The sequence below is a fragment of the Ceratotherium simum genome, chromosome 2 (assembly GCF_057802395.1).
Source record: "Ceratotherium simum simum isolate JZ-2026a chromosome 2, ASM5780239v1, whole genome shotgun sequence".
Classification (NCBI taxonomy): domain Eukaryota; kingdom Metazoa; phylum Chordata; class Mammalia; order Perissodactyla; family Rhinocerotidae; genus Ceratotherium; species Ceratotherium simum.
In genome coordinates this window covers 11,238,418-11,258,727 of record NC_141901.1, presented here as the reverse complement: position 1 = coordinate 11,258,727, position 20,310 = coordinate 11,238,418, and the positions used below count along the sequence as shown (strand labels likewise).

The following is a 20,310-nucleotide window of genomic DNA, read 5'->3' as shown; positions in this document are numbered from 1 at the left end:
AAGCCAAGGGAGGCAGGCAGCTTCTAGAAGCTGGGAAAGAAAAAGAAACGTATTCTCCGCTAGAGCCTCCAGAATGAATGCAGCCCTGCTGATCTATTTTAGACTTCAGACCTCCTGGACTGTAAAATAATAGATTTGTGTTGTTTAGAGCCACTATGTCATGGTAATTTGTTACGGCAACAATAGGAAATTAATACACCAGTCAAACCAGTTAGTCTGAAAATGAACGTGGGAGAGGGTAGGGAGACACCCCAGATAATTCCAGAAATTCTAAGAGGCTCCCTGTGATCCTTTGTATTGAACTCCCAAAGGATTTCCCCAGAGAGGCTTGCACCCTTTAGTTGGACCGTTTTTGCATTTTCTGCATCTTCCCAGAGTCCCCCAGAAGTCATCCTAAAATTGAATCTATAGCTTTAATTACTGTGGGGACTGCATTACTGACCTTGGTGGGAGCCCCCAGCAACAGGGCTCCTGCATGCGCCCACACTAAAGGCCTGACAGCCCTGTGCTCAGAGAAAAACATCTATCCACCTTGCTCCCTAGAAGGGACCCAGGAGTCCCCATATGGCCTCAGCCTATGGGGCCATATCTATAAAAGGTGCAGCTTGGTCCTCATACACAATGTTCAAGAAATGCTTTAAAGGCCCACGTCCACACAGTCCCTCTCGATTATACACTCCCCCAATTCACAGCTTAAGCAAGAAATCGCTTCACCAGTTGTAGCCAACCTGAGACTCTAAGTACCGGAGGGAGACCTTCCACAGGAGAGCACACTTCTGAAGGTCACTGACAAGGGCAGCCTCACTGCCTTCCTGAGGAGACCAGCAGCAAGAAGGAAGCTCTGCTCTGACCAGTTCATCCTATTGACTTGGTATGGATTTCCGAAGTGGTGAAACTGGGATTTCCTAATAGGTAAAATTAGCAGGGGATTCAGGAAGGACTAAATACAAGATCTGAACAGGAATCTAGGGTCATTTGCTTCCCTCCTATCAGCTTTCCCCACCCCTGACACACACATGGAATAACGTTTGTTTCTGCATCTACCGACAGATCTGGTACCTGGCACTGAGTATGGAGTTGGAATATCCGCCATCCTGAACTCACAGCAAAGCGTACCAGCCACCATGAATGCCAGGACTGGTGAGTAGGCAAATTGGTGCAGAAGAAGACCGGGATACTCTGTAAGCCCAAGGAGTCATGGAGGCTTGTCCTGCAAGGACTGGTCAGAAGGCAATGCCCCCTGGTGAACAGGTCCCAGATGACAGTTATCAGCCTAGGAACAACATCTACCTGCAGCTCTTTGATTACCTTGTGCCTAACCTCCAATACCGGACATGCAGGATGGAGTTCCACCCTCTTCCCCACATATGTACGTGTGGTGTCCATGGTCTGAAGGGCTGCCCACAGCTGTGCAGAGCAGAGGTGGACAATCCCAGATAGGTTGGTGGCATAGCAGGTCATATTTCTTTTAGATCACCGCACAGTAGGAAGTATGTGGTGTCCCTCACCGTGCATGAAAGAAGCCCCCAGAAAGGCCACAGCAGTAAAGGCCTAGACTTGGAGGCAACCCATTAAATCTAAGGGCAATGGAAAAGTCCACTTGAGACCCTTGCTACTCTGAATCCAGCAGTTTTGCTTCCAAATCCGGGGTAAATTTCAAAGTCACTTTAGTACCTTAGGTAAAAGCAGCCTGGGCTCAGCTGGGGATTTTGAGCCAATCACTGTCCCAAGGCTCAGTCTAGGATAGACAACCTCTCTGGAGAACCACATGGACATAGGTCCCCAGGAGTCCTCAGATCTCGTTGCCTGACAGCCATGGCCACGTCAGTTAAAATGGCCTCAGGAACAAGGGTCACTAGTGTTGCCAGGAATGGCATATCCCTACTTGATGGAGGCTCCTGTTTTGCCCTGCTTGGCTTGCTGAGTGAGGCTGGGAGAAAATGAGTATGGAGAGCTTAAAAGTCAGCAGCCAGCTTTGCCCCAGAGGTGGATGTGTTCCAGTGGTCTTGGGGCTACTAATGCCTTTCTGCAGATTGTCCATCTATATGCCAAGCCCCTGGCCATCTCTCAAAGGGAAGGTGCTTAACAAAATGTGAGATGAGTGTCAGCAATGACAAGCTAATCCTCATGCTCAGCAGGCCTGCTGATAGCTTAGAAATCCACAGGGAGGTCCAATTCCTATTAATACTGGCCCTCTTGTGGAACTTGTGTAAAGTAGGCCACTTATGTTTATCCACAGAACTTGACAGTCCCAGAGACCTCATGGTGACAGCCTCCTCAGAGACCTCCATCTCCCTCATCTGGACCAAGGCCAGTGGCCCCATTGACCACTACCGAATTACCTTTACCCCATCCTCCGGGATCGCCTCAGAAGTCACTGTGCCCAAGGACAGGACCTCGTACACACTGACAGATCTAGAGCCTGGGGCAGAGTACATCATTTCAATCACTGCTGAGAGGGGTCGGCAGCAGAGCTTGGAGTCCACCGTGGATGCCTTCACAGGTACCAGTGCTGCAGAAATCCCAGCCGGGTTCAGGGATCAACGGATCTTAGTGTGGGAAGGTCAGATGAAGGTCACTGGAAAGGTAACCCACTCTTTTAATGCCCTATTTCCTTTAGAGAAGGAAGAGATAGATGTAATAAATGCATCAAGAGAGAATGGTTGGAAGTAAAGGGGAGAAATGAGCAATGCTGCCTAGGTGCCTGAAAATTTATGTCCGGTTTCCTACAGCCTGGACATAGTGGTTGATTCTGTCCGTCTTCTCCTGCCTGCACTAAATCAGTGGGCATTCAGAGGATCCATGGGATCATGTTAAATTCCTTCCAGGATAGAGGTTTTAAATCCTGGATCAGTATTATGAATAACCCGCAGATGTAATGCTGGTTTTATCCTGCTGAGGGCATTCATTTTTCAGAATGTGGCTTGGAGAAAGGAGAGTGGACAGGACTGGAGAGTGAGGAGATAGAAGCTTTGGGTCAGCAGGTAAAGGTATAGTCCTTATTAGCAAAAAAAGCAGATCCCTTCAGTCAGATGGCTCTTCTAGCCCAGTGGCCCTACCACCTCACGTGTGTTTCAGAACCATCCATCTTCTCCATTTTGCAGGCTTCCGCCCCATCTCCCATTTGCACTTTTCTCATGTGACCTCCTCCAGTGTCAACATCACCTGGAGTGACCCATCCCCACCAGCAAACAGACTCATTCTCAACTACAGCCCCCGAGATGAAGAGGAAGAGATGATGGAGGTCTCCCTGGATGCCACCAAGAGGCATGCAGTCCTGATGGGCCTGCAGCCGGCCACTGAGTACATTGTGAACCTGGTGGCAGTCCATGGTACAGTGACCTCTGAGCCCATCGTGGGCTCCATCACCACAGGTGAGGCTGGAGGACTTGACAGCAGGTGGTGAAGGGGGTTCCCACAGTAGCCTTTGACAAGTCAATGAAATTTACAAATAGAAACACCCAAAGAATAAGGGTCTGCTTATTTGGCTAGAGAGAGTCTGTGAGCTGTTTTGAAACAGCCACCTCTTCCAGGGCTACACAAAATGTAAAAGATGGGAAACTTCCATTTAGAAGGCAGAACAGACTCAATGTCTTGAGGAGGCCAAGGCTTGAATATATTGGTACAGAAGTCCTCCCACTACCAGTATAGGAGAAAGCCCTGGAGTTAGTCTCCCAGAGGAAACACTTCTACAGAGAAAATACATCTGTTCCTTTTCTGGAGGGCCATCTCTTCACTGCCCAGTAAGGTCACTGTTACAAATGATGCTTCCTCAGAATCATATGGAACTAGCATGCAACCATGTAGGGACCTGGTACTTAGAGAATGGAGCTGATTTACATGTTGTTTGGAAAACATAAGCATTCTGAGATGAACTGGATCATTCTCCTCTCATCATTCCCAAATAAATCCCAATATGAGTGTGTATGTGGGTGAGGACATGTGTATTTGAGTAGTTTCCTACATACTGACAAGAACTCACAAACTGGACAAGTGGATTAAACACTCAGATGGTTTTGACGCTGCAATCCTCCAGCAGTTAAAAAAATAAAGTATACAGTGTAAATGAAATACAATTTAGGAAAGTGGATTTGTTCTGGACTTGTGCTCTGAAATCCCTCTACAGTCAATATGTAGTTTTTCCAAATTGAACCAAAAGAGTTGGGTTTGTCCAAGAGAAGTTGCCCCAGAGAAAATGACCATGTTACCCCCAGTTCAAAGCAAAACATACAAACTTAAAAGAAAGTTCTCAGTTGGCTTTCAGATAGTAATAGTTGCTACGCAGGCACAGACCTTGCCAACTTGACTTCATGTTTTTAAAATATTCTCCACAAACTTGGCTTTGGCCATAACTATGAGGTTTCAAGTAAGACTTCAGCCCGACCACGGTTTTAAGGATGCTCTGGTGCACAGTAAGTTCTTGTAGGCCTCTAGGACACCATTAGCTCTTGGTCCACATAAAACCAAGGGTAGGAATTCATTTTTCACACTGTGCTTTCTGTCTCTTTCCCACAACCACTTGGATCCTTGTAGGAATTGATCCCCCCAAAGACATTACAATCAGCAATGTGACCAAGGACTCGGTTATGGTCTCCTGGAGCCCTCCTGTTGCATCTTTTGATTACTACCGAGTATCATATCGGCCAACACAAGGTAATAAAAAGTTATCTGATTCCTCAAAGATGAATAGGATTTGGAGCTGGGTGAAGATTGTTATGGGAGAACTAACATTTCCCAGAGGATATCACCCCCGCTGCCTGCATTTTTCCTCCTCTCTGTGGCACGCTCCATCAGAATGAGAGTGGGTTGATGAGGAACAGCCAAGAAACCCTACTCTCACCAAATCCTCTCACAAAAGACTTGGTTACGTTCACCCAGAAAGACGGTCCTTCACCAGCAGAGGTAACTGGTCACAGTTATCTAGGCAATGTAGTGAAGAACAAAGAGCCCCAAAAGAACCTGCCAAGGGCCAGGGTCATCTGCACTTTCCTGAGGGAGTAAAGTCTAAGACTAGAATCCTGGGGCTTGCCTAAAGACCCAACAGAGCCAGATGGAGCCTTGGAGGGAACCACAATGACGGTGGTCCTATTTCTGCCACTCCAGCCAAGTTAAGAGTCAGAAGAAGTTGGCCCAGACCTCCCCTGCATCCTGCCAGTTCTTGCTGGTGCGTGTGGCATTGTTAATGAAGTGGAAGGCACGCTTACTTCCAGTGAGGGGGTGGGATAGTTTTCCAGGCTACCATGTCTCTGGGCTGCATGGACCACTCTTTGCAGCCATGCTGTCTGTACCGCCTTAAGAAAGATCAGCTTGTTAAAAAAAACTATCTAATAAATAGTTCTTTTTACTTTGCTCCAAGGAGCCCGTAAAATGAGGCGGTGGGACCAGCATGCAAGGTCTCTTGAAGATCCAGCTTTCCAAGTCCACACACCATTTCTCCTCCCTCCCTACTGAGTGCTGAGTCTTTCAACCATCCACGCTTCATGACAAAGTACCACTGAGAGTTCCTATGTAAACTGTACCATAAGCTGTGTTGATGAGAGATCTGCTGAACTTTAACTGTGGCTTCTGCTCTTCCTTAGTGGGACGGCTGGACAGCTCAGTGGTGCCCAACACTGTGACAGAATTCACCATCACCAAGCTGTACCCTGCTACCGAATACGAAATCAGCCTCAACAGTGTGCGGGGCCGGGAGGAGAGTGAACGCATCTGCACTCTCGTGCACACAGGTAGGCATGTCTCCCTGTCATGGGCCAAGCCAGGACTTTGGCTGAGGACCTGCAACAAACAGAAGAGGCAAAGAGTGAAATTGTTCTGGCTGATTCAGAGGACACTAGTTCTGGGCTTGGAAGATCTGTTCCCGGGTGCTCCTCTGACTCACTGTGTCATGCAAAGCAATCTGCAACTTCTCTCCCCCCTGATATTTCTCTCTAATACTAGTTTAGAGAGTCACGCTCTAGGGGTCTCATTGGTTCAGGTCAAGAATTTTCATGGAATTTCCAATATGAAAAGTGACCTTTCAAAGACATAGGATGGAAGTGAATGCCACATCAGACATCTGAATCATCCTATCTAATTTTTTAAAAAACTCAGAGAAGGAAATTCCACCTCAGAGAAGGAAATGTTTGTTATTCCAGTAACAACCCTTAAGGTCAGGAAACCTCTCTCCTATATGGCCAGAAACCACCAAGCAGCTGCATTTCTCTTGCTTTAGGCTTCAGGGAGGAAGAAGGTGGTGGATTTCTTCTGGAAAATGAGCCCCTTGGACGGGGCTGAGGGCAGGGCTTCTGCAGCAGCTCCACTGCTGGCCCTTCAGCCAGCCCACCATACAGAACTAGGAAAGATTTGCTGTAGAAGTCACCAGAGGGGATGGTTAAAGTTTTCTGTCCCCAACTCCAAGTCCTAACCTCCCAGTTAAGCTGTAGTTCCCATAGCACATGGGAAAACACCCAACTTGCCTTATTAGGAGAACACCTGGATTTCCTGAGGTTGCTTGCTTTCCTCAGAGAATGGTATTTCCCAAATGAGAAAAATGTAACTTGGAATTCCTCACTGCTTTTGTCAATGCTCTCAGAAGCCCATAAACAACATCTCAAGGCCATGGCCGAAAAAACATTCCTTCAGAAACTCAAGAAAAGAATTCTTCTAAAGACACCACAAGATATTCAACTCTTCCCTAGTCTCCTTCCAGGCCTATGACTACAGATAACTCAGCCATGTTTTTGGTTCAGTCTTAACCTTTCTATCAAATTTTCTGTGACCATTAAAGTATCAACAATAATTGACCTGAAGTTATGCCCAATGAGTCCAAAGAAGCCCCCTCACACCTTCCTGAAAGTCTTAGAAATTCATGATAAAGAAATTAGGGTTTTTCTCACTGAGGAGAATAGAATGGATTTGAAAAGCCTCCTACCTCAAAGTAAAAGAGAGCAGCAGCTCGGGTCAACAGCTCGTTCCTTGGGTCCTCGGTCATAAGCAGCAAGCATCTCTAAAGCAGATATTCAGTAGTGCGCAGCCCAAACCACCCTCCTCCAAGTTCAGGCAGAGCTATTTTGTCAACTCCAAATAACCAGATTGCTCACCAAAATGTCTTATTTTGTTGTTGTAGTTTTAACATGAGGTCTTTGATCATACAACTTTTGGAAATGAGTACTTCTCCAGGGTCTCATGCTTAATCTCAGAGAGATGGAGCTAATCGTAGTCTCATAAGACTTTTCTTCTTTGTTTCTTCTCATAAGGTTGCATCTGAAGAATTTGTTGAAGGCACAGATTATGGATATAATTCAGGTGTAAATTGTAAAAATATTTTATGGTTGTTGCTTTGAAATGATGGACATAGGCAAGCAATAAAAACCTTCAGTTAGAGAACAGGACCAGATCAACAGCGCATCTTGATCCCCAAAAGTAAATCACATGATGCTTAGGTTGAGCTGACACCTAAACTATTGCAATAGCATCCATTACTAAAATAAATCCCAACTTTATAGAAGGGAGGCACAGTGATAAAACAAAGGCGCAGAGCATGGGCAAGTGAGAATACAAACATGGTCTTATGACAAGCAAACCCTGTTCCCCCAACAAGCACTCTTGGCCTTAAACCTAGAAGAATCCCCTTGACTCTCTATGTCACAAAAAGGATACCAGGACTCAGTACAGAGTAAGCCTTGTGAGTAGTACAGCAAGAATGCAATAATCAGATATGACTTTAGAGGCAAGCTGAGTCCCATTCAGTCATTGCACAAATATTTATTGAGTACTTTCTAAGTTCTAGGTGCTGGGGATACTTTTGCCTTCATGGAGCTCCCACCACACCTCCTGAAGTTCCTCAACACAGATGGTTCCACAGGCATGCCCCTATATTTATGCCCCTTACATTTCCCAAATATCTTGGGAAGCATATTATCTCATTAACTAAAGAAATATAACAATTTCTATATGTTCTTAGTTCTCCACCTAGGTTTAAATGTCTAAAACACAACAGTCATAACTTGGAATCCCCCACAGTACCTGACAGTGCTCTGAACATAAGAAGTTAATGAATGAATTAAAAGGAAGATCTGGGGGCAATCAAGGGAGAGCTGGGTACTTGAGAAGAAGGAGGAAAGGGAAAGGAGGAAGAGCTGATGGAATCACAGGGGAGAAAGGAAAAAGGTCGCCACTCCATTATTTTGTACAGCAGCAGACATGCATCCATCTATTCTGTTTCAGCCATGGACAACCCTGCGGATCTGACTGCCACCAACATCACTCCAACAGAAGCCCTGCTGCGGTGGAAGGCACCAGTGGGTGAAGTGGAGAACTACGTCATTGTTCTCACACACTTTGCAGGTGGGTGTCTGCAGGCCTATGCAGCAGGCAGGTGGGAGTGGTGGGGATTGAGGCTGAAGACTAGTAGGAAAGGAAAAAAAACAAAACATTTTGTAAATCTGAGGGACAAATTAGAAATTTTCCTGCTTCAATTTCACTATAAAGCCTCAAGATATCCCCAAACTCTGCAAACTGTTATCAACTATAGGAATTGAGAAAGCTGAATCAGAAGGGTGCAAGAAGGGCATGTAACCCAGGACAAAGAGAAGTACAGAGAAATAGCACTAGGAGGACAAAACTCAGAGTTGACCTAAGATTTACCCCAAAATGCTACAGGCAAGAAAGCAGACTTGGCTAGATATTCGTAGAGCAAGAAAAACACTAAAGTTGTAGGATCATGTTTGGAGCAGATATGGGTCTTCTCTACCAATATCCAGCCCAAAAGGGTGAGCCAACATGAAATCTTGAGTTTCAGTGTCTTCTTCACCATGCTTGTTCACCTTATGCTATTTGAAGTTGAATAGAGAAGCCCAAAGCAAAATAGTACTGAGTGGTCCAAGTACTAGGCCTAGGAAAATTATTTCCCTGCCTAAATTATACATCTGATTAACAGAAGTGTTGTGGGTTATATTCAGGAATCCAGAGAACAAAGATACCAGAAGACAAAAGGCAGGCAGATGTCTTACTTTTCAAAAATGGCAGAGAAAGTCAATTCTGTAAGCTGCAAAGAAGTAAACTGATTGTCAAAGCTTGGGAAAGTAAAATCCAAACAGACTATTAAACAAATTGGAAAAGGAATTAGTGATTACTACATACCAGCGCAGGTTCACTAAGAATGTTTTACCAAAACCACTTTATGTCCTTGTTTTTTGTTGACAAATCTGCTAGCACACTTGTATTTCAGCAAGGCATTAGAAAAACCCACTAATCACTCAGATGGAAAAATACATGATGGGTCATATTTGTTTTTTGGGTTTTTTTTGTGAGGAAGATCAGCCCTGAGCTAACATCCATGCCAATCCTCCTCTTTTTGCTGAGGAAGACCAGCTCTGAGCTAACATCTATTGCCAATCCTCCTCCTTTTTTCCCCCAAAGTCCCAGTAGATAGTTGCATGTTGTAGTTGTACATCCTTCTAGTTGCCTATGTGGGATGCCGCCTCAGCATGGCCGGAGAAGTGGTGCGTCAGTGCGTGCCCGGGATCCGAACCCGGGCCGCCAGTGGCGGAGCGCACGCACTTAACCGCTAAGCCACGGGGCTGGCCCCCATGAGGGTCATATTTGGAATTACACAGAACTGTAGCTGACTAAACGTCCCTCCTCAAAGAATGAATATCATTACTGTGGATACATCCCAAACCCTCTGTGTGCATGCACAATCCATCTCAACTCCTCCCATCCCTCCATGCATATCATGATCCTGAATTTCTTAACTCTCACCATGCCTTCTCAAGTCACCATGCATTTGCACATGCTGTTTCCTCCACCAGGAAATTCTCTCCCTACTTGTCTGCCTAGAAAACCTATCCTTCAAATCTTATTTTCGACACTATCTATCTCCTCTATCAAAGCTTCCTTTTTTCCGCTAAAGCAGTCAGATGCACCTGCTCACAGGTACAAAAGTACACAGCTCTATCATAGCAATTAACTTTCATTCATTCAACAAATAATTTTGATGGCCTCCCATGTGCCACATACTCTCTAAGGCTATAAGGATTCGGAGACAAAACATGAGCTCTTGTCTTCACAGAACCCACATCTAGTGACAATGCAGACGAGTAAATAGTTACAACTCTATGGGGGCAGTGTCATGATATAGGCAAGCACAAAACACCTTGCACACCACTGATGGGCCACTATGACTTGGGGTCAGGGTGTTGAAGAGAAGAAAGAAGGTGGATCTTAGATAAAATTAAAGAACGAGAATGAGAGCGGAAAGAAACAGAGCAGCCTGTAAGCATTTACAGAGGTATGAGAGAGCATGAGGCGTTTGAGGAACTCCTATAGTTTCACATGGCTGGAGCATGGACTGATGGCAGGGTGTTTCAAAGGTGGATATTGAAAAGATAGAGTCATTATGTTTGCTCTTCCAAAGAGTTCTTTTGGATTTGAACTTGTTCGCGAGCCTTTCTATGCCTTTAGACCAAAAGAAACTTGACACCTCAGGCCCTACCTAGTTTGGAGAAGTGCCTAGTAAACTTTGTTAAATGCTGAATGACTCAGGAATATTCTAAAGGCACAAAGAGGGCTTGGCCCTGATCTAATGAACAGTTTTATCAACAGCTTGAATGAATACAGAGAAGACACACTCACCAAATATGTGTATAAAACAAAACTGTGATCAATAAAGTCTAAATTCAAATAAATTTTAATAAACTGAAACAATGGCCCAAAACTCAATCAACAAGGCAAAATGCAATAGAAATAAATGGAAAGCTCTGCCCATGGGTGCAAAAACTCAACTACATAAGGTTGGGTTGGGTGGTTATAAACAAAATCTTTGGTTAGTAATAATCTTGCATGTGACACCATATCACATGACTGTCTCAAAACCTAATGGATTAATATAAGTGGCACAACTAGAAGCAGAAGTTGACCCTGTTTGTTTCATTGAGCGGTGCTTCTCAATTATTGTTCTCAATTCTGCTGAGTTTTGCATTTCAGCAGGAACACTGGTAAACTATTACTTGTCTAGAGAAAGGTAGCCAGGATTGTGATGGTTTTAGAATTGTCACATACATGTAATGGGGGTTGGGGGCTGAATTTTCTCAGTCTGGAGGAGAGAGGACTTGATTAGGAATGGTGGTGGGAAGGAAGGTGTCATGTAGACAAAAGATTCGGCTTATTCTTTGTAACTCCAGAGGTCTGAGTAGAAGTTATAGAAAGACGATTGGGCCTCCAAACAAAGAATATTTTTCTCAATTAAGATGCAAAACTATATGAGAGGGGATCCTTGTATGGAATAAAATGCTAAGCTATTAAATAACCTCTAAAAGATTTTTTCCAAAATTCTCTAATACTGAATCTCAGGAAATGACTTTGGATTTGATAAGTCTTTCCTAAGTTGAATAACCTTATTCAATTTTTATCCATGTTCATCTGATTTCAGTTGCTGGAGAGACCATCCTGGTTGATGGAGGGAGTGAGGAGTTCCAGCTGGTTGACCTGCTTCCCAGTACCCACTATACTGTCACTTTGTATGCCACCAGTGGGCCTCTCACCAGTGGCACCATCAGCACCAACTTCTCTACCCGTGAGTACATGGTCAGCTACATATCCAGTATCCCTGGAGGCTTTTGTGGATCCTGCAAATGATCAGTTTCCATGTGGCAGACTAGATTATAGTCTATAGGCTTTGGACAATGCAGCTATGAGCTATTCTTGTTTTAGTTGACCACAGCCCAAATGCCAGTGGAAGTGAGCTGCAGCTCTTGGTCAGCAGACACTTGTCTGTTTTCTGCTCTCATCTTGGGTCTGACTGACAGCAGTAGAATCAGGCCAAGAGAGGCCAGGACTGGAAATGCATCTGGCCCAGCAAAGTCTGATGGATATTAAAGGGATTGATATTGGGGAGAGAGTTGCTGGGTGCCATCATGGCCAGGAGAGCACTAGACAAAGGTATAGATGTGGGAATGTTATAAGTTCAAAAGTGAACTCACAGATCTACAGATTTAACAAGGTCATGATTTCAGACCCAGAGGGTCAGATTGGAAGATGTCACACGGAGGCCCAGAGGCCCAGAAGAGGGAAGAGAGAAATAGCTACAAGAATGATCATGATGCCGAGTGATTATTTTCTGACCCAGGAGCGCCCTCTATGCTCCTGTCCAAGCTAGAGCTGGGGTCAGCATGTGAGTGTGTGAGCAGCCCAGAGACCACATAGGTGGGCAAACAGGTACACATGCCTGGAATCAAACAGGGATGAGCTGGAGGGGCAGGCACTCTGGCATTTCCTCCTCTTTGCAGTCCTGGACCCTCCTGCAAACCTAACAGCCAGTGAAGTCACCAGACAAAGTGCCCTGGTCTCCTGGCAGCCACCCAGAGCAGAGATCGAGAACTACGTCTTGACCTACAGATCCACGGATGGAAGCCGCAAGGTGAGATTTTTCTGTAAAGGGGAAAGACCATTTCTATCAAGCAATCCACAGGGAACAAACTGGGTTTCCCATTATGGATACATAGCAGCTGTTGAGGAAAGGGTCTACAAGCCACAGAATAGGGTGCTAATCCTGGCTCCACTATTCCTCTCTACACAAGTTGAGGCAAAACACTAAACCTCTGTGAGCCTTAGTTTCTTCTCTAGATAATGGGGGTATCTACTGCAACTCACTTGATCGTGGTGGTACTTCCAATATGATGATGCAAAGCACCTTGGAAACTTCCAAGGCTATATAAGTACAGGATATTGGAACGATTTTTCGCTAACAGGGCCAAGCAAACATGAGCTGGACACCAAATTCCACAGCCTTTTATGCCTCTTGATATGCATTATAAAGGCTGCATCTATATAGCCCTCAGTAAAGAGATGACAAATTTCTGTTTCATGTGATCAGTTGAAACAGTCCATCTAGAGCACTGGTTGTCAAATTTTTGTTGGCAGTGGAATTCTTTTTTAAAGTGAAATCATATTCAGAATAGATTTCAGCAGAACTAGTCTGCTGGATATGGAATAAGAAGGCCTAGGATTCTGCTTCCTCACTTCTCAAGGAGGCCCAGTGCAATCCGAAAGCCTCTAGATTCGACAGTCCAGGTGCCCATGTTTATCCCAATGTGCATTTGTGAGATAGCAGCTGGCCTAAATCTCACAGAGGAGCTGTCCTCTCTGCTTATTGGCTCGGTTCTTCTTATTGTGGGATGGAGAGGATGAAGATGGCCACTGCAGTACTGACCTAGCCGGCCATGGGACCTGGACTTCCCTTCCCCACTCCCTCTATTGTGAGCCAGTCGCTCCGTTCCATATCCCTCCCTCCGGCTCATTCCGCAGGAGCTGATTGTGGATGCAGAAGACACATGGATCCGACTGGAGGGCCTATCAGAAAGCACAGACTACACAGTGCTCCTGCAGGCGGCCCAGGACACAGCGCGGAGCAGCATCACCTCCACGGCCTTCACCACAGGTGAGAGACTTACCGCCCCTCTCATCCCTTCTTCTCCCCTGCATGATGTTTGTCTCCTCAGCAGCCTCTGCTGAGACTTGGCCAGGGAGGATCCTATCAAAGAAACTCAATTGCCTCTTCCTGCGAAGGAAGATAATTTTTTCTTCCACTACCAAGGCCACCATAGGAACCAGCAGCGCAAATCCCTGGTCCACCTGGACCAAATAAATGCACCAAATAAAGACATCAGGTTCCTGTTGAGATTTTCTGCAAGTGTTTTTCCAGCAAAGTTCGACCTTCCCTCCCTCCTTCCTGTGCTGCCTGTAACCAGAGCTTCACCTAGTAAAAATAGCAATAGTAAACCCTCAATATTAAATCTATGGTTCTTCTCCACACACAAAGCACTTTTGCATTCCTTTGGTCTCAACTCAGTCCTTATCACAACTCGTGAGGAGGGCCTTATTATCCCCCTGTCACAGATGATGAAACTGAGGTGCATGGAAATCAAATGACTTCCATGGCTAGTAAGTGGCTGGGTCAGAACTTGAACCAAGCTCTTCTGCTTCTAAATCCAGCTGCTCCTCCTGCCTTCCCTCATTTAAGTATCGGCAGAAGATACTTGAAAATGTCCTTAAGGGATGAGTGTCCTGATGTGTATAACAGGAAATAAACTAATATCTAAACTTTGAGGGCTATTTGACCAGCACTGTTCTAACTGCATTACATGCATTATTGAATTTAATCCTCATGACAGCCTATAAGGTATGTTCTATTATCCCTATTTACAGATGAGGAAATTGGGCCACAGAGAAGTGAGATAACCCACCCAAGAGCCCAGAGCTCTTAAATAGGAGAGCCAGGATTTGACCCCAGTTGTTCTGGCGCTGGGGTCTGTGCTGTGAACAATCCTTTCTGCCTCTCTACAGTCTGTAATGTCGGACTGCTCCGTGCAGACTTTGAATTCCCTCCCTGCCCCACGTTCTGGGGGTGTGGCTGTGCACATATGTAGGGCAAGTAGGAGCATGTCCCTTATCCCTAGACACATGCCTGCCTGCCACCTCAGAGCACCAGGATGACTGGATTCCTGCCCATGGCCCATCACCAGACAGAGGTGACAGAAAGTCCCCCATCCCTACCCAGGTGCCTCTGCCACTAGACTTGTTCTAAATGATAAGCAGGACACTGGATCAAATGCATCAAATTCTTTCACCAGGGGTTCTTTAGGGTAGTGAGATTGTGAATGAGTCCCCTTTTTCCTTCTCTTTATACTTTTCAATATCTTAAAAAGTGTCTACAATGAGCACAATAATCACAAAAATGACTTTTTTTAATTAAAAAAATTAAAAATAAACCTTAGTGTCACAACCAAGACAAGAATTCAAGACGTGTCCCTACCAAGTGGAACTTGGAGGACACCTCATCTCTTTTATGGGACTGAAGTCAATTACGCTCACCCTTCCTGCCCTTTCAAAGAGGTCTTATCTCAACCAAGGTGCTGCCCTCTTCTTGTTCCAGCCCTGCCCTGCACATTCGCAGGTTAATAAAAGGTTCCTCCATGGTCCTCTTTTCCAAGCTACCACCCAAAGACCCAGGTATTAGAGTTTTTACTGAATGAGGAATTTCTTTCCCATGAAAAGGACACAGAAGGGCCGGCCCGGTGGCGCAAGCGGTTAAGTGCGCGCGCTCCGCTGCGGCGGCCCGGGGTTCGCTGGTTCGGATCCCTGGCGCGCACCGATGCACTGCTTGGCAAGCCATGCTGTGGCGGCGTCCCATATAAAGTGGAGGAAGATGGGCACAGATGTTAGCCCAGGGCCGTCTTCCTCAGCAAAAAAAGAGGAGGATTGGCGGATGTTAGCACAGGGCTGATCTCCTCACAAAAAAAAAAAAAAGAAAAGGACACAGAAGACAGAAACATAAACAGAGCTCCCAATTTGCATATTTATTAGGTCTAAACTAATCATTTCATCCCCAAAATGCATGGGTTTCAATGCTTGCTCAGTGTAGTATGAGCTTTCAATCCCCATCCTCGTAACGCCACGCTACTGGTTGTGCAGTGTGACAATACACCTGAGGTTTCTGCAGTGTCTTGCTCCAGATCCACCTGAGCTGTAAGAGACCCTGGCTTCTCTTAGATGGAGCTGCCCCAGGGGATATGCAATAGTTTGGACTTGGGATCCCAAATCTAGCTGGGGGCTCAGCAAGATCCAATAAGCAGAGGTTTAACAATTTCTGGAAATCTGTAGAGGAGGCCAGGGTAGTGGCTATGTTTGGTGGACAGTAGAGGGGGCCTATCAGGATGTATTTAGGTGTTTGTTTGTTTTTACAAGACTCTAGTTGACACTGGGCTCCTGGACCAATACCAACTCAGAAAGGAGAAAACTGAAGAGCCCACGTTTCCGTACAGTGTAGTTACTGACCAAGAGTGTGGGGTACCAGAGAAGGACTTGCCACTATTACAGTGGTACATGGAAAGGATGTATCCATGTTTGGAAGCTTTTGCAGAGTTTTACTGGAAAACTCAAATTTAAATTTAAGTCACCGACGCATACCAAACCCTGCTGGCTTTATCTTGGAGATTTATCAGAACCCACTGAAACAAGTGGTTGCAGAAAGAAACGTTTGTGGACAGAAGTAATGCATGTGAAAGTGCCTTGCACAATGCCTGGCACATAGCAGACATAATCAATGTTGGTTAAAATGAATAGTTAAATCCCAGCTGCGAGCGCAGAAGAGGGGTTTCTGGTGAAACAAAGCTGTAAGAAAGGATTCTCAATATCCCTCACAGGGATGGCACAGCAAAGAGGTACTGCCTACAGAGTATGATGCCCAAAGTCCCTCTAATTTCAGGCTTTTTCTGCTACCCTAAATGCAAATTTCCCTGAATACATTACACTAAGCCTACAGTTATTTGCATGCCAATATTAATAAGTCCTCATTGCCTGTCGCACGCCCCTGTCCCCATCTTTCTAGCCCCACTTTCCAAATCCCCCGCCAAAAGCAAATTTTATTAAAGAGGAAGAGGATACAAAGGTACCAGCTTCCTAAGTTCGGGGATCAGGATGTTATCAAGAAGAGAAAGATTGGAGTTTGCTTGATAGGTGGCGTGAGCAGACTCCTTAAGGTGGAGTCTGGGAGGAGGGACCTCTGGCGCCTTGGGGCACCCAGGAATTTCTCATCCGAGGACACCCCTGCAGGCCACCGTAGACCTCCCAAGATCTAAGATCCCGCGAGATCTGACTTCCTTTGGGAAGAGTGGTTACAGCAACAGTGCCAGGGGCCTTATTCCACCCTTCGTTGAGCCTACCCTCGCGCTCCGCGCATCCCAGCTTATCTTCTCCCTGCTCTTCTATACACACACAACACACACACACACACACACACACACACACACACACACACACACACACACACACACACACACACACACCCCTCCATGAATTACCCCTGCCGAGCAAGATGTCTGAGGAACACCAGGGCATCCTAACTGATGAAAAACCAGGGCTGATGGATTTAGAGGCTAATTTCATTCTAGTAACTGGCATCCTTCCCGACTTCATTGAGGCTGCCTGAGCTTTCCACCTAGCAGCGTCCTGTTCTTAGGACAGGCTGATCTCTGCTGATCTCTCTAAGTATTTTTTATGCTTTGTCTTATGGAACAAAAGAGTTTAATGTTGGGCCCCAAAGTGGCCACCATCCACTGACAAACCCTCATCTTGTCCTGGATGGGCCAAGAAAAGAGACTCATTTCAAGCAGACGTCTACTTAATGGTCTGGAAAAGAGTTGGGATGTTAATAAAAAAATAATAGAAAAGGGAGAGAGAGAAAAGAGAAGAACTGGCTCCCACAAAACCTCAGAAACCTCCTTTGATCAAGATGTCTTCCCTTGTTGCGTAACTGCCATATAGCATAAGCCCATTTCATTCTTTCCATCATGATAATAGCTTCCTGTCCTCTTGTCTCTGGTGTTTGCGCAAGACTCTGGGGGGAATTAAATACAAGAAGTATGGAAGAGAAAAAATATGGATACATTATTTATAATTTACTGTCGCCTGAAATTTCATCCAAGGTCTACTTGTCTTTTAGAGACATGAATATAAATGAGGAAACAAATATTCCCCGCAGAGCAACAGGGACTTGGTGAAATGATCTTCTGAGAGGCAGGTTTCATTGTCTCTTTTAATCCTGTAAGAAGCAAACAAGGCGCTCACTAAAGCTTGTCCTCAGAGACAGTGAACACTATAAAATAGGTTGTCTTGACCTTGAGGTTAAGTGAAGACAATCATTTGCAGAGGTACCCAGAGATGGGTAATGAGTTTTCTTTATTGCCTTTGCTCCAGTCCCTGCTATCCCACATCCAGGCTGAGTGGCTCTCTGGGGCATTTTAGGAAAACTCCGGGAGTCTAACACAAGCTTTAGTTTTTGAGGTTATGAATATTAAGGAACATTGGCAAACCATGGGTTCTGGGACAATGGATGGTGGGTCACGCAAATCCACATAGTTATCAGTTGGAACGGAAAGCCTAATGATCAGTATCCACTGCTCTCTACCCTTATGTGCGCCACACTTCCCTCTCCCCAAAGTAGGGGCTTTTCTCTGTTCCACTGCTTAGAAACAGCTCAAGTTCTTGCTTCATTGAGACAAGCAGACTCCTAAAAGAAGAGGTTCACCTTCTTTCTTTAGGACCTGACTGTGGGGAAGGAGGCAGGGCACTAAGCATCCTGTTAGAACAAACCATTACCATGCATGTCCAACATGGATAGATGGATGGGTGTCAGATGAGAGGTCTGAATTAATCATACTGCTCAGTTTATCGCATATCACCCATGTCAATCTCCAACAAGGTCCCTCTCTGTATTTATTTCCTTTTACCCCCATCTTTTCTGCCACCTTCTATTTGCAACCATTCTGATGTGTTAAATTTGTATCCTTTTGTTGTCTTTTTAAAAAACGTGTTCTTATAAAATTGCTTTGAGTATATTTTAAATGTATGTAAATGGTATTGGATTACATAACTCATTCCCTGTTCTCCTATTTTTTACTCAGCACTGTTTTTAAGATCCGTCCATGTGAATAGTCTTTTGCTTCCAACTGTTGCAAAATACTGCATGTGTGCACCCGTCACATTTTACCTCTCTATTCTCCCAGAGAGGGACATCAGATCGTCCCCATCCCCCCACCACTGCAAATGGTGCTGCAGTAAATACCTTGTATGTGTCTGCTTATGAATCAGTGAGGCAATGCATTTGGTATATATACCCAGAAGAGGAATTACTGGGTCAGAGGGGATGTGTTTACATAGTTTAACTCAGTGTTGTTCTCCTGAATGGCTATACTAGTCTGCACTCCCTCCAACAGTGGGCGAAGGCTCCTATTTCCTAATGACATGCATCATTCCTAATGAGTTAACATGATTCAGCTTTGTAATTCCTGACAGTCTAATAGGCATAATTGATATCTCATTGTTCTATTTCAATTTCTTTAAATAATAAGTTTGAGTTTAAACATCTCTTCATATGCATGTTAGGCTTTCAAATATCCTTTTTCTGTATATTGCCTGTTCACATAGGTTGTCCATCTTTCTATCAGGGTTTCTGTGCTAGATAAGTATTAGCTCTTCTTATTTGGGCTTTTGAAATCTTTCTTAAAAAGTCTTTCCCTGCCTATAGGACACAAAGGTATTCTTCTATATGTTCTTCTATTAACTTTCTAGATATATTTTTTATATTGAGTCTACTTTGTATGTAGTATTAGGTAAAGATACAGTTTTATTTTTCTTTCTATAGTGAGCCAATTTCCTCAATATCATTTACTAAATAATCCATCTATTCTCCACTGATTTGTGGTGCCTTATTGTATATTAAGTTCTATACATATGTGGGTCTGTCTCTGAACTCTGAACTCCCTATTCTAGTCCATGGTCTATTTGCCTGTTCTTTTGCCAACCCTACACTGAGTTTTTATATCTATGACTTAATATCTTAATATTAATATCTTAATAGCTAGTAGAACAAGTTTCCTCACTTTTCTTTTTCAAAGTTGCCTTAGCTATTTGATGACTTTTATTTTTCCATAGACATCTCAGAATAAGTTTATCAAATTCCCCAAAAGAAACTGAATTTAAATTGGAATTGCAACCAATTTATAAATTAATTTGGGGAGAACTGATATCTTTATAATACTAAGTTATCCCTTCTAAAAGTATATGATGTATCTTCACTTATTTAAATCATCTTTACATTCTTTAATAGGGTTTTAAGTTTTTCTATATAACTTCTATATAACTTCTATATATCTTGGCTAATTTCTGAACATTTTGTAATTTTTTATCGCTTGGTGACTTTTATCTAATTTTAAAAATATTTTCTAGTTGGTTATTGCTGATATGGAAAAATGCTATGGATTTTTATATATTGATCCTGTATCTGGCAATCCTGCTGAACTCTCTTATTAATTCTAATTATCTATTTTATTTCTGTTAATATTTTTAGGTAAATGTTTTATATCGGTTACAAATAATGATAGTTTTATCTCTATATTTCTAATTCTTATACCTCATTTATTTTTCTTTTCTTATCACATTAGCTAGGACCTCCAGAATGATGTTAAACAGTAACAATGATATTATGTAACCTTGACCTATTCCCATTCTTAAAGAGAATGCAACTAAAGCTCCATGTTGCGTAATTTTTGCTAAGTATTCATTTTTTAACTTCTTTTTGATTAAAGAAAAGCTATTTAACCTTTTCTAAAATAAAATAAAAATATAATTGGCTAACCTTAAATAAACAAGAATATTATTTGCTTAGGTTTGAAGTTCAAAATATGCATTAAGTTACAGAATTTTCTTCTATCTAAGAGTTTTTGTCATAAGCTTTGTTGTTAAATTTTATCAAATGTCTTTTTTCTGCATCAA

General features: G+C 44.0%; 1 protein-coding gene and 1 long non-coding RNA gene across 3 annotated transcripts in view; one reads left to right on the top strand and one right to left on the bottom strand.

Annotated features, from left to right (window-relative positions):
• LOC147917756 (uncharacterized) overlaps positions 1-20,310 on the bottom strand; it is a 160,613-nt gene that overhangs the window by 105,309 nt on the left and 34,994 nt on the right. The gene's annotated exons all lie outside the window — the stretch shown is intronic.
• TNR (tenascin R) overlaps positions 1-20,310 on the top strand; it is a 78,832-nt gene that overhangs the window by 38,066 nt on the left and 20,456 nt on the right. Inside the window, exons 8-16 of the mRNA XM_004425011.3 lie at positions 1,051-1,140; positions 2,240-2,503; positions 3,105-3,374; positions 4,534-4,653; positions 5,580-5,726; positions 8,206-8,325; positions 11,411-11,554; positions 12,267-12,397; positions 13,285-13,417. Of these exons, the coding sequence (XP_004425068.1) occupies positions 1,051-1,140; positions 2,240-2,503; positions 3,105-3,374; positions 4,534-4,653; positions 5,580-5,726; positions 8,206-8,325; positions 11,411-11,554; positions 12,267-12,397; positions 13,285-13,417 (1,419 nt within the window). The remainder of the gene's footprint in view (positions 1-1,050; positions 1,141-2,239; positions 2,504-3,104; positions 3,375-4,533; positions 4,654-5,579; positions 5,727-8,205; positions 8,326-11,410; positions 11,555-12,266; positions 12,398-13,284; positions 13,418-20,310) is intronic.